The 14,902-nt window shown below is 32.5% G+C and overlaps 2 protein-coding genes and 1 long non-coding RNA gene across 4 annotated transcripts; all 3 read right to left on the reverse strand.

Moving 5' to 3' along the window:
- Nucleotides 1–309: 309 nt before the first annotated feature.
- LOC140964809 (phytochrome-associated serine/threonine-protein phosphatase) lies at nt 310–4,330 on the reverse strand. 2 transcript variants are annotated; one of them, XM_073424756.1, is made up of 10 exons: nt 4,005–4,330; nt 3,444–3,590; nt 3,302–3,369; nt 2,637–2,694; nt 2,259–2,369; nt 1,944–1,994; nt 1,483–1,626; nt 1,231–1,326; nt 1,055–1,126; nt 310–667 (listed from the first exon to the last, which is right to left on the reverse strand). In XM_073424756.1, exons 1-10 carry the CDS (start codon nt 4,083–4,085, stop codon nt 584–586), a joined length of 912 nt encoding a protein of 303 aa, XP_073280857.1. In that variant the 5' UTR covers nt 4,086–4,330; the 3' UTR covers nt 310–583. The 2 variants fall into 2 exon arrangements, with proteins under 2 accessions (XP_073280857.1, XP_073280856.1); XM_073424755.1 differs by having other exon boundaries at nt 1,052–1,126.
- A 7,093-nt stretch (nt 4,331–11,423) lies between these two features.
- LOC140965248 (UPF0426 protein At1g28150, chloroplastic) lies at nt 11,424–14,021 on the reverse strand. The gene is made up of 2 exons (XM_073425396.1): nt 13,741–14,021; nt 11,424–11,734 (listed from the first exon to the last, which is right to left on the reverse strand). The coding sequence occupies exons 1-2, from the start codon at nt 13,954–13,956 to the stop codon at nt 11,552–11,554; spliced, it is 399 nt and encodes a 132-aa protein (XP_073281497.1). The 5' UTR covers nt 13,957–14,021; the 3' UTR covers nt 11,424–11,551.
- On the reverse strand, nt 12,580–13,734 carry LOC140965249 (uncharacterized). The gene is made up of 2 exons (XR_012172997.1): nt 13,009–13,734; nt 12,580–12,966 (listed from the first exon to the last, which is right to left on the reverse strand). It is a non-coding gene; the product is annotated as an uncharacterized lncRNA (long non-coding RNA).
- Nucleotides 14,022–14,902: the final 881 nt, after the last annotated feature.

The raw sequence follows: 14,902 nt of genomic DNA on the forward strand, positions 1-14,902 counted from the left end.
ACTTAGATACCACATCATTATTTTTTGACACAACGTCATTCTTTCAATAAAAATGGCTAAAAATGAAAAAAAATTGTAAGATAGTCCGACTAAAACTATAACATGATCAACATCATGACAAAAAATGCAAATCGTATAAATTACTGGACCAAAAACGTTGTTCTCCCATTTTTGGACAAGCACATAACGAATCCTTATTAATAGCTCAGAATCTCGAGATACTCGTATGCACAAATGGGCATGCATTTTAGGCAGACGAGCATCATATACCAGCTTTCTGTCAATGCCTGCAAATTTCTTTTAATCAAGAATCAGGAAAGTGGTTTCATTGTATAAAATAATAAAATTATAAACGAAGAATTGACATATAATTTGATCTAAAACTGCACATGAAGCTATCTGGGATACACATCATCAAGAACGAACGATATAAAAGAAAAGAGCTGGGCAACTCTGGTGGCAACTATTTGCAGATGGAAATTCATTCCTTCGAGCGAATGTTAGCTCTTCCTATTTTAAGCAGCAGACAAGCGTGTGGCACCAATATAGCGGACTGAGTCTCAAAAGAAAATGATTTCTTCACCTAAAGAAAATATGGGACTCCGGATCTTGGTCCACGCATCTGGTTGTTTTCCTCAGTCTCAGTAAAAAACTTCACTTCTCTTTCCTAATCAAGGGAGGTTAGAAACAGAAACGGTAAGTTCGTGTAGATAATACTTGAAACAATGGTTTCCAATTTTGGATACTGTTTGGTTTCAAATATAATATCCATGCCTAACAATGCCTTGTCGCAAAGGCGACCTTTGCTTTAAAAGCCAATACCGAATAAGGTTTTGACGCACAAGGCATCCTTTTTACTATTTGCAGAAATTTTCCCCATAAAGACTAAAAAGATCTCCCAAGGTCATCGAGCAATCACAAATAGGATCTAATTTCACACAGTAAAATACAAACATTGCTAAATTATTCCAAAATCCAAAATATATAGACAAATTCACTTTACCCACACACACACAGACATAAAGAGAACACCACAAGGACATGAGCTTACTACCATATTTTCGTTGAAGCTCAATATTGAAGCAACATTTCCGCACCGGTAACAATAGTTTGGCGCAGACCAGACCTGCGTGATACACAGGGAACCAAGTAAAAAATATAACAAACGCATGTCATTCTTTGTTTGGCATGGGATACAACATCATCCATGATACAGAGTTAGCAACTCACAGTAACAAGTCCTTTATCTTGAAACATATACTTTAAACCTTCTTGGACAAGTTGGTGGGCCCGACAGACTAAATCAAGTTTGTTAATATGATTGAACTGCGGAAAACAATAACTATGTTAGCGTGACTTCTCATACATTGAAATCTGTTAAGCATTCCAAAGGTCGAGTGTTTTGCCAGTAAAAGTTTATAACAATCTTATGGTCATATGCAGCAATTTTTTGCCATTTTGTCGGGCATCTCATTGCCTGACCTCAGATGTAACCCTTGATCCAAAAAGCCAGCCTGCTCCTCGAGGACTGACGGCCCATGTCTCAATATCTTCAGGATCACTCCACATTAAGTCACAGAAGGGCCCTTCATGAGGGATTTCACAGTTCCGCTCAATGACTCGAATCTGCCAACCAAAACCAAACAAAAAATATTCTAACATATCTTACTAAGACTGATAATTTACACCGCAAACAAGTATAGCAGAACAACAGTATCACTTCAATATAATTGAATGTGTGTCTTGTGTCTCATGACAGGATCAGAATATGATCCAACAAATGCAAAAATTATTGTATATGCATGGCATTCTCAACTCCTTGTTCTCCTCGGAGAGCATATCATCACACTCTCATATTATACCTGGGCTTACTACTCTGTCCATTTTGAGATTTCCATGCATATTCACAAAAATAATAATCTCGAAACTGATATTGATCTAACCTGATCAATAGTTCTAATATCTGGGGATAAGCCACCATGCACGCAAAGTACCTGGTATTCCAAAAAGGTTATTGTTACTGCCACCAGCAAACATATGGTGCATGAGAATAACAACAATGCTATTATAAGTGGATCTTCCGAGTATAATAAGCTCTTTACGTTCCATTCCAAACGATTTTCAAAACCTAAAAACTAGGTCACATGTCACCAATATCAGAAGAAAATAGCAATTCTTTTGCAAATTTCAAATAATAAAATATCTCTTGGTGGATTTTTTTTTTTTTTGGTGTGGACTGGGAAAGGGAAGAAGCATACCGTCCCATCTATAATTGCTGACAGAGTTAGATAGTCAAAAACATCTGTGCAGTATCGCCAAGCGTTAGCATTCCCATATTTCCTTTGACATTCATCATAGAATCCATAAACCTGCAAAAACAAGAATGTGAAAACCAGTCAGCACACAGAAGTCTCCTGTCATGATGAATAACCATATTGAGTAAAGGCTGTTGTTAGTTGATGCAAGAATCAGTAAATGTCATAACGTGGTCTCGCAATTTCTATCCAAAGAAAACTTCTAGTCGTATGAATAAGGATTTCATGGCCAGCCGCCAGCATAATACAGTTCTTTTACGAACTTAATCATTGAAGATAGTATTCACCGCGGGTAATGGACAAGTTCACAACATCACTCACCTGTGTTAGTTGCCTGCTCTCATGATTCCCACGTAGAAGAGTTATGTTAGCTGGGTATCTGGTAGCAAAGGAAAAAGGATGAAAACAACTATCAAACTGGAGGAAAAATATGAGCTCAAAACCATCTAAATTTACTTCAAGGCTTCTGGCTATTAACTAGCTCACAAATAGAGTCCAAAGTGGTAGATAATCCAACAAGTCAATTTAAAGATTGCAGAAAGACAAAACAGAAAGTGTGCAGAATTCTATTAACTACAAACACGTGTTGAATTACAGAGATTTGCAAAATATCTCTGATAGTATTTTGTTAAATGAGGACACGGCTTGAATAGCTTGAGGAAGTCGGTTTCAATAAAAGGAATAAGAAGAATTCGAGTTTGAGTTATATATTTGAAAAACTGGGTATTTTATTTCTAGAACAGCAAGAGCAATAACCAATATGAACCGATAATTCAACTTTTGAAGATCCCAGAGTCTTCAAAAACCATAATGCTGTTGACATATGTTCCTGGACAAGTTCTATATTAAATCAATTGAGCCAAATGCAACATGATTTCATAAAAACAGCTAAGCAATCTTACAAAAAAGGTGGTAAATAAACTAGAAAGCAGATTAACAGATGCATGTATGATATTGACAGTTAAATCTCCCAACATTTCACGCACCTTGCTTTGAGAAGCAAAAGAATCGTGAAAACTTCTAGACTATTATAACCACGATCCACAAAATCTCCCTGCCAAGAAAATGCAGTAAGCTAAAGTTGGGAAGAAATTGACATATTGTTAAAAACAGCTTTCAATGGCTTACCATAAATATGTAATTTGTTTCTGGTACATGACCCCCAGTATGAAAAAGTTTCATTAAATCATGAAACTGTCCATGGATATCCCCACAAACAGTAACTGGACTATTGACTGGTTGAACATTTGACTCCTCGATCAAAATCTCCTTCACCTGAAAAAGTCACGAGCAGCTTAAGTTTAACAAACATGTATAAAACACTCACCGCCCAACACACACAAAGTAGGGACTGGAGCAACTTATGAATCAGCAAGAATCTTGAAAGAGGAAGCGAAACAGCTAAAACGACTTTTTAGGATACAATTCACAAAAATCGGTTACCGAATTACTCTATCCCGAACCACAGTGTTTAACAACTTCCAACAAGAACGCTAGACAACAAACGGTAAAACCTAACCAAGGAAACCTAGATGCGACGCTATCCGAAAACGAAAAACCAGCTCCTAATTCTTCCCTTCCTCACAGAAAGGATTCCTTCAAAGCTTCAAGTTGATAAATTGGAGAAGAAAAACAATACACCACAGACAGAAATACAAAAATCTAAAAAGGAGAAACTTTGTAACATACGTATTCGCAGAGAAGTTGAAGCTCGTCCTCAGACAAGTGCTGCCCATCTTTCACCTTCGGTATCCACTGGTCCAAATCCATTCCCTTCTATTTGAATTACATTCAATTAACAACAGCAAGGATATAAATAAACAATATGAACGAATGTATCAAATCAATCCAGCGATAATCGATGTACAGCTAGGTAACAACAGAAGCCGGCCGGTGGGTAAGGGAGGCGATCGGCGGCTGGTGGGCGGGGAAATCGTGGAGCCGGAGAATGTGTATTCACTCCTTGAACTGATTAGGGGTTTGTTTGCCAGCCCAATCACACAAACACACAATCTACTCTACAAGCCGTCTGATCTTTATTTATTTTTCAGTTATTTTCAAGAAATAAACAGTAATAAATCCTCCAAAAAGACAATAATATAATAATAAATAAATATATTTAAAATGGTTGAAAATAAAAGTTATAAATATTGAAAATTCATGTGCGATCATCAATGTAATGATATATTTATTTTTGAATTATTTTTAAATAAATTCTATAAATAATTCTCTCAATTTGTGAAGAAAAAACACAATTGAGTGGAAAAAATTTTATAAAGTGCGTAGTTTAATATACTTTGTGAGTTTGATATTTTTATTTTTTATCGTAAATTTTTACTTTTAACATGTTATCATCACAATACTCGAAGGTTCTCCATATTTTTTCAAGCTCTAAAATACAAGAAAAAAGTAACAATATTTAAAAGTAAGAAAATTTATTTTATTGTTNTATTTGAGCAATATCATATTATTAAATAAAAGGAGTTTATGACATCTTATTATAATAATGTGATGTGATATACATAATTAGTTAAACATGATTAACATTATATTCGTCATATTATTACCATAAAATTTACGTATACATACATTTATTTTTTTAAGATTTTGTAACGGTCATAAACGGCTAGTTTTTATTCTATAAATATGATTTTATAAGCACATTCAATCACTCCAAACTTACTCTTCCTCCTTAAAAATTTTCTTCATCAAAATTTTCGAAGAAGAAGAAAATGGTTCTTTCAAGGCTATTTTGTATAATTATTTTGGTTATTATACTCACTAGTTTTGTATTTATCGGAGAATATCCACCTCGCGTTTTTTCTTTATTTTTAAGAATACTCGTACTTATAATTTATATGTTCTTTCGTATTGTCATATTAATAATTTTAGAACTTAACTAATAAAATGCATTGTTATTTTTATAGCATCATCAATCATCATGTCAAATTTGGCAAAACTCGAATTTTGTAGAAATGCATCTCGAGTCATTGGGTCTAAATGAGACTTTTAAAAAAAATGGTATCTCATCATCACGAGAAAAAGCAAAAGCTATGATATTTTTGTGTCGGCATCTTGATGAAGGATTAAAATATGAATATTTTATTGAAAAAGATCACATGGCTTTATGGAAAGGAATAAAGGAAAGAGTTGAACATATAAAGGAAGTTATATTTTCGACTGTCCGGGATGAATTGAATATGTTAAGATTTCAAGATTTTAAGAAAGTCAGTGATTACAACTTGACAATGTATCGAATAATCTCACAATTAAAATTTTGTGGACATGAAGTTACGAAATCGGAAATGCTTGAAAAATATTTTTCACATTTCACGCATCAAATATAAATAACTCTACAACAATAATATAGAGTGCGTGTATTTGCGAGATATTTTGAACTTATCGCATGTTTTCTTGTAGCGGAAAAGAATAACGAGCTGCTAATGAGAAATCATCAGTCCCAAGCCACTAGATCAACAACATTTCCAGAAGTAAATGTTGTAAGTAAAAATGAATTTACACCTGGAAACCAAAATCAAAGTCAAAGACAAGGTTTTGGTCGAGATCGTGGTCGTGGTTGTGGTCGTGGTCGCGGCCGTGGTTTTGAAAACAATCGAGATAGTTACTTCTATAAGTCATCTCAAAAAGGTGTCACGAACCACCTACTAAAAAGGCATCATGAGAATATGAGTGTTAATGAAAATCACTCAAAACAATTTGAAAGTTTTGTTTTAGATGCATCACTCCAGAACATTGATCTTGTATTTGTCGAACCCACGAGCACCTTTGTAAGCTCTATAAAGAATCGATAAAGGGAAAAGAAAACGAGACCAACTTCACTGAACACAATGACCGTTTGAGTGATTCAACTCATTTTGATACTGCAGATTTTTTGAATGATTGCTCTTAAAATAATCAATATATTGGTGGAATAGAAATGTAAAATATTTTATTTTTCATGTGCTCATATACTAATGTTTTATTGTATAATTATGGTATGCATTATATTTTTCAATAAATTACATTTGTATTTTCGGTAATTTTTTCATTGCATTTTTTTTAAGTTCAAATATATAAAATGCTATGAACAAAGCTAAATAAAGAACTACTCCCATGGAAGTTTGCATACCTGATAGTGGTACAACACATACTATTCTATGAGATAAAAGATATTTCTTGAAACTAAAACAACAAAAACAATGGTGAATACAATATTAGGTCATGTAGACTTGATTAAAAGTTGTGATAAAGCACATTTTTTGTTATCTAATGGTACAGAATTTCTGATAAATAATGATTTATATTCATCACAATATAAAAGAAATTTGTTGAGTTTTAATGACATATATTCTCATGGGTATGATACTTAGACAATAAATGAAGGAAATGATAAATATATATGTCTTACCACATATAAATCAGGAAAGAAATATGTAGTTGAAAAACTATCAATGTTCCCTACTAGATTTCATTATACACGTATAATTCCAATTGAATCAAACATGGTAGTTGATAATTCTTCAATATTAATCAATTGACATGATCGATTAGGACATCCTAGTTCGACAATGATGTGGAAAATTATGGAAAATACACATGGTTATCCGCTGAAAGACCAGAAGATCTTTCAAAATATTAAGTTTCAATGCAAAACATGTTCTCTTGGAAAACTTATTATAAGACCATCACAGCTAAAATTCAAACTGAATCACTCATGTTTCTTGAACGTGATATTTGTGGGCCAATTCATCTACCATGTGGACCATTTAGATACTTTATGGTATTGATCGATGCCTCTAACAGATGGCCACATGTATATTTATTATCAACTCAAAATGTGGCATTTGCAAGATTACTTGATCGAATAATAAAATTGCGGAATCAATTTCTCGATCATACAATCAAAAAAATTAGACTTGATAATGCTGGTGAATTTACTTTTCATACTTTCAATTGTTATTGTATGTAAATGGGAATCACTGTTGAGCATCGTGTTGCTCATGTACATACAAAAAATGAATTAGATGAATTATTGATTAAACTCTACAACTGATTGTTAGACCAATGATTATGAAAACAAAACTCCATGTTTCTATATGGGGACATGCAATTTTACATGCTGCTACGTTAATTTGCATCAGACCAAGTGCATATCATAAATACTCCCAATTGCAGCTTGTCTTTGGTAAAGAACCAGACATTTCTCATATGAGAATTTTTGGATGTATGGTATATGTGCCTATTGCACCGCCTCAACGAAAAAAATGAGACATCAAAGAAAGATCAGAATTTATATTGGTTATGATAGCCCATCAATTATTCAATATCTTGAGCCTCAGACAAGCGACGTGTTTACAGCACGTTTTGCTGATTTTCATTTTAATGAGGAAATCTTCCCAGTGTTAAGGGGAGAAAACAGACATATCGAAAAGAAAATTACATGGTATACATCATCCTTGTTACATCTGGATTCAAAAACTAAACAATGTGAAAAAGATGTACAGCAAATTATGCACTTGCAAAGAATAACAAATCAAATATCAGATGTATTTGCAGACACAAAAGAGGTAACTAAATCATATATACATGCTGTAAATGCTCCTGCTCGAATTGAAATTCCAAATAAACAAATTGAAGACACTCATGATATCATAAAAAGATTGATACGTGGAAGGCCAATCGGTTCCAATGAAAAAATCCTCGAAAACAAATTCATAGAGAAACACGATGAACACAAAATAGAGAATGATATTCCAACAGAAATACATCATGATGAAATGTTCTGCTAGAACCAAAAACCGATGAGAATCGTAAAATCTCTATCAATTATATTAATACTGGAAAAATATAGAACCAGAAAGATATAAAAGAAATTGATGAGATATTTTCTTACAATGTGGCATTTGACATCATAAATGCATTTGACATCATAAATGATAATGAAGAGCATGAACCAAAATCTTTTGGTGAATATAAAAATCGACAGGACTGGATAAAATGGAAAGATACCATTCAGGTTGAATTGGATTCGCTAAATAAACGTAATGTTTTTGGACCTATAGTCCTTACACCTGAAGGTGTAAAACCTCTTGGGTACAAATGATTTTTTATTCGAAAGCGAAATGAGAAAAATGAAATAGTAAGATATAAAGCTCGACTTATTGCACAAGATTTTTCTCAAAGACCTGGAATTGATTATGAAGAAACGTATTTTCTCGTTATGGATGCATGACATTTCGGTATTTGATTAGTTTGACGGTATTTGAAAATTTAGAAATGCGTCTTATGGATGTTGTCACAACTTACTTATACGGATCACTCGATAGTAATATATATATGAAAATTCCTAAAGGATTTAAGATGTTTGAAACACAAAGTTCAAAACCCAAAGAATTTTATTCTGTGAAATTGTAAAGATCATTATATGGGTTAAAGCAATTCGACCGAATGTGATATAATCGGCTAAGTGGACACTAAATAAAAAAAGATATGTAAACAATTCAATATGTCCTTGCGTTTCATTAAGAAAATACCACTCGGATTCGTAATTATTACTGTATATGTTGATGATTTAAACATCATTAGAACGGATAAGGAAATTCAAGAAGTTGTGTTGTAATTGAAGGAAGAATTTGACACGAAAGACCTTGGAAAAACAAAGTATTGTCTAGGTTTGCAAATTGAACAAAAAGAATGTAGAATATTTGTTCATTAATCAAATTATACATAAAAGGTCCTTAAATATTTTAATATGGATAAATCAAATCCTTTAAGTACTCCAATGGTTGTTAGATCACTAAACATAAAAAAGATTCATTCCGTCCATGTGAAGATGATGAATTTATTATTGATCCAGAAGTATCATATTTAAGTGCTATTGGTGCCCTTATATATCTTGCAAATTATACAAGATCTGATATATCTTTTGCTGTAAATTTATCGACAAGATTTAACTCATATCCAACAAAGAGATATTGGAACAGAATTAAAAATATATTCGGTTATCTACGAGGAACAACAGACTTGGGACTTTTGTATTCAAAAGATATCAATCAAAATATAATTGGTTATGCTGATGTTGAATACTTATCTGATCCACACAAGGTACGTTCTCAAACCGGATATGTATTTACTCGTGGAGGCACTGCAATTTCTTGGCGTTCACAGAAATAAACACTCGTAACAACTTCATCAAATCACGTCGAGATTATTGAATTACATGAAGCAAACCGTGAATGTGTGTGGCTAAAATAAATGATCCAACATATCCAAATCTCATACGGATTATCATTCGACAAAAAGCTCGTGATACTATATGAAGATAATGCTACATGTTTTGCTCAAATGAAAGAAAGATACATAAAAAACAACAGAACTAAACATATTCACTCTAAGTTCTTCGCATTCACCCAAGAACTTGAGAAAAATAAAGAAATTGATATTCGTTACATTCAATCAAGTGAAAACTCAATAGATCTATTCACAAATGCATTTCATACTACAATATTTAGAAAGCATATATATAACATTGAGATGCATAATCTACGAAATTTGTGAAGAATCGTTTGTGTTAACATGAGGGAAAGTTTACGTGACTGCAATCTTTTTCTCTTACTATGGTTTTTATCCCAATGTGTTTTTTTAGTAAGATTTTTAACGAGACAATATAAAAACACGTAATGAAGACAATAATTGTATCATGATCATCATCATAAGGGATAATGTTGAAAATAAGAGTTGAAATTATTGAATGTTGAAAATAAGAATTGAAATTATTGAATGTTGAAAATAAGAGTTGTAAATATTGAAAATTAGTGTGTGATGACATATGTAATGATATATTTATTTTTAGATTATTTTCAAAGAAATTCTATAAATAGGTTTCTCAATTTGTGAAGAAAAAAAGCAATTGAGTGGAGAAAATTTTATAAAGGGTGTAGTTTAATATACTTTGTGAGTTTGAGATTTTTACTTTTACCGTAAATTTTTACTTCTACCAAAAACAAATTACTCAATCAGATTTATATATATACACTAAATCATTTTCATAAGGAAATAATTGAGATGACACTGAAAATGGTTATCCATCTATTTATATCACATATTAAAAAATTACGCAAAAATTCTTATAAGACTGTTTCACATATTAATTTTGTGAAACAGATCTTCGACTCACTCAATTTATGAAAATTTATTAATTTTTTTTTATGTAAAAGTAGTACTTTTATATGGTTCGAGTTGACCCGTCTAACGGATATAGACCCGTAATATTGTCTCATTATTGATATACTCTTAAAATTAATCTAAAAAAGCTTAAATAAAATTTGAAAAATTCTATATTATCAAATCCAATAATATAGAACTATCTCAATATTATGTCATGGCTAAAAATTTTATTTCAATCTTATTCAAGTTTAATTAACAATAGGAGATCTAATCTAAAAACTATTATAAACATCTTAAATTTAAAAATAATTTTTGTCTTTAAATAATTTTTTATTATTTTTTTAGATCTTTACAATAAATTTTTTTACCTAGGAATGATATTATTCAAAAAAATAGATAATGATGAAAAAATATTTTAATAATTTTAAATGTATTGTACTTTGATGAGATACGATACTTATAAATGGATTACAGATTTATTAAAATATAGTGGAGTATTTATATCACATAAAAATGAACTTATTTTGAATTTTGAGAGAGTTTTGTAAATTCAAAAATTATATCATTACAACAAAATTACTTACTTTAAGTTTCTCAACCTTATAAACCTTAATGATATTATAAGTATAGATTTTTAATTATTACTAAATGTAAAGTCTTACAAAAATTATCTTTAAATTATTTATTTCCTTAAATTTTTAATTTTTTTCACAGAAAATTACTTAATATTGAAAAATATTATACACAAAAAAATTAATTTATCAGTACATGTGTGTAGAATTACTACCGTACATAAAATAAACGTACAAAGGATAGATTTGGTTAGGAATTGTTTTGTCATAGAAAAGTATTTTTGCTAAATCGATCATGCTTGTATGATTATAAAAACCGATAGTCTAAATAAATAAATTTGACTTTTAGATTTTAATTTTTCTTCTAAAATTCAGAAAAACTCTTTTTCAATATTCCCTTGATTACAATAAGCTAATAATGATAATCCAATAACTGATGTGTGGATTTATTAAGTACCAAATATTTGCAATAAGCAACACTGATTGATGACACTTATATCATTCTATCTCTATCTGCTGTGGTACCGTTTCTTCAGCTTCAACACCATCACCCCTCTCAATTTCTTCCATACTTAGCCCAGCAGCTTGGACCGTTCTGCTCACCCATTCCTTCAACGGCTCTTCATTTAAATCGAGCCTCAGGAGCCCCGCAAATATCCCTCCCACGAAAGCTACAGGCTCCTGCAAATTATTCAACAATATAGAAACTCATCCAATGGAAAAAATTAGCCTCCCATTTTGCTGAAATAATCATTATCAAAGAATGGTAAATCAACAAGTGTTGGTTATCAAACTTTAGAACAGGAAGTGAGAGAAGGAATATTTGTCCAGTAACTGTTCACCATGTTTTAACAAAGCACGTCCTATGGTGGGTGACTGAAGACGCACTCCTCACAGGTGCAAAGGTGTTGTAAAGGATAAAGGGCCTGGTTAGTCGGAGCTAGAATATGCTATCATCTTAGATGCAACAAACTACATAGATTCAGAACTTTCTAACCAAAAGAGACTCAATTTACATTTCCAAACTTGATTGTATGTTGTTCTCATGCTAAACATTTCCCTTGGTTATGACCCAGTATGCATGCTTCATAGCTGCAAATTGATACCTGTAACCTGATCAGATATGCTACGAGGAAAATGAGCGCAAGGCTATTTCAGATCCACATCAAGAGTATACAATCAAGTTTGGAATGCAAGCAATCCTATTTAAGATAGGTACCTAGATCACTCAGTCTATCAAATGATATGTTTGTGATAATCCCTGGCTTTGTGCGAAATCTCACAAGATTTATGAAGCAGTAAAACAGCTTAATCCTACTGGTAAGGAATAAAGGCTTACACTTTGCCCAAAAAAAAAATTCCCATTGCCTTAAAAAACGTTCCATGCCTCGTTCAAGTCGTCACAATTTCCATATATTAAGGCAATTCTCACCAGGATATTAAATTTATACCTAATCTTTATTATTGACCGATGAAACCTTTTCCCTGAACCTAGCAAACCAGGTTCTGCACTTGCAGAATACTAACAGAAGCTCCATCATCGAGATTAAACCCCCGCCTCCTCCATTTGATCATACAACTCAATTGCCTCCTTCACAAGCCCCATTTCTCCATATCCGGACAGAATTATCATCTAAGTCTTCGTCGGCATTTATCTAACAATACCCAAGCCATTTCAGTGTCACTCAGTTTTGCATACCCCGACATAACAGTAGACCAAGAAACTACACTCCTCAATGGCAACATATAGACAGCAAATGCCTCATTCATCTTTTGAGCAATTGCACACTTTAAACAGTGCAAATGCCTTGCACATCTTCCAGCAATTACATCCTCTCAACAGCACAAGCACCTCACTCATCTTTCCAGCCTTCACATACCCATCCAATATTGTGATCTGACTCACTTCATCTCTCTGAGGAATTTCATCAAATAAACTCTCGGCTTGACACAACCTACCTCCACTCGCAAGCCCACTATTCATTGAGTAATATGCAACAACATCATTCTCATCTATAACATCAAACACATTCCTGGACAAGCTAATAACCACTATCCCACACTCCGAGTCTGCTTCAATCAATGAATTACATACGAAAAAATCCAATTAAAGATTGAATTTTCATAAATGGCGGTGAATCATTCATTCTTACGACCTCAAGCCTGAACGCACATGATTCGGAAGAACAAGATACAAAAAGTAATCTGGGAAAATTCCAGATCTCAGCATTTCACCAAACACATCAGAATCATTTTCGGACATGGGCAAATGAGCATTCAGGCTAGTAACTTGATTGAACCCATTTAGCAGCACACTGATAAAGCCGAGACAAGTTTCGGTGCCCCTAAGGGATCTTCGTAAAAATTGATTGCAACTTAACACTACCCGCGATTAGATTTCCTTGGGGTAACAAACTCAAAGGTGAAATCATTGGCATAAGACCATACTAAAGAACTCTTCCACACACAGTCGAAAACAAATCTGAACACCTAATGAATACAAACAAACTCACCTATACACCTCAAATTCAATTGATAAATACCAAGATCAAGAGATGAAACACATAAAACTGTTTCGCTAAGAAATCAAAATCTATAATTCCACAAAACACTGAGAAGAAACCAAATTCAGAACACACAGTGAATTATCCCCAAAAATTGATATGAAAGATAAGAAACGAGTTTACCTTGAGAGCTTCCTTGAGAATGGGTGGCTGGATACTACTGGGATCGAACAAACATGCCCCAACTCGAAACCCACCACGCCTAGCTAACACATCATTCCTTCTCCAATATCGCCGATTGGACGTGAAAATCAACTGTTTTGCAGGCGCAAAAGGGTAGCTAAGGGGGATTGGACTCACGGGAACAGAGGATACCGAAGGCACCACGAGCAAAGCCATTCGCTTCCCTGCTCTGCTAGCAGCAATATTGGGACTATTTTAACTCCCTTCGGATAACATTTTCCAAAATTAGTATTGTGATTTTATTTGATTATTCGTCTCCATTATTATTTATTGATTAATTAACAATTAATTTTTTTTCGATCTCTTTTATGAATTTTGTTACTTATCTACATGAATATGTAGTAAAAAAAATTTAATTAAAAAAAATCTAGACATTAACTAATTTTTTTAACACAAAACAATTTTGTGAGATACACTGATACATACTCGACTCATGAAAAAATATTTTTTTGTGTTAAAAGTTAATACTTTATAGAAAAAAAAAAAACCTATTATTTTTTTTAATGTGGTAGAAAAAGTTCACCAAAAATTAAATAAAATAATTCAACAAAAAAAGCTAAACAAAATATATCAAATTAAAATTCTTATACAAATCAATACGAACAAATATTTAAATTAATTACAATGTATTTTCGTAAATATCAGTAAGGATGAATTAAAATTTGCAATTGATATCTTCAAATCTTTAGCAACTGTAATTAAATATGTCGAGTATGTTGAGTCCCAATCCTAGGATAGTTAGTGAGATAGCTGAATATGTAGATGTTGTTGGTCCCACTTGCGGTAATTTGAGATAATAAAACCAGAAAATAAAGAATAAACTGGACACCGATATTTATGTGGAAAACCCATAAAAATTATTAGGGTAAAAACCACGGACAAGATGAAAAGAATTTTCACTATAATATTTTGTGGTGTACAACTCACTCACTGTGTTTCCAAAGAGAACACACACTCTCTTAATACAGGAGAACAAACACCTCACAAATATTATAGAACTAAGCACTCAAATGCTTATAAGATGAGAGAAAACTCGAAGAAGGGATGATATCAGAATGAAGGAATAGAGATCTATTTATAGAACTTCCTGTCAGTGTGAAAA

The sequence above is a fragment of the Primulina huaijiensis genome, chromosome 18, assembly GCF_012295235.1.
Source record: "Primulina huaijiensis isolate GDHJ02 chromosome 18, ASM1229523v2, whole genome shotgun sequence".
NCBI lineage: Eukaryota > Viridiplantae > Streptophyta > Magnoliopsida > Lamiales > Gesneriaceae > Primulina > Primulina huaijiensis.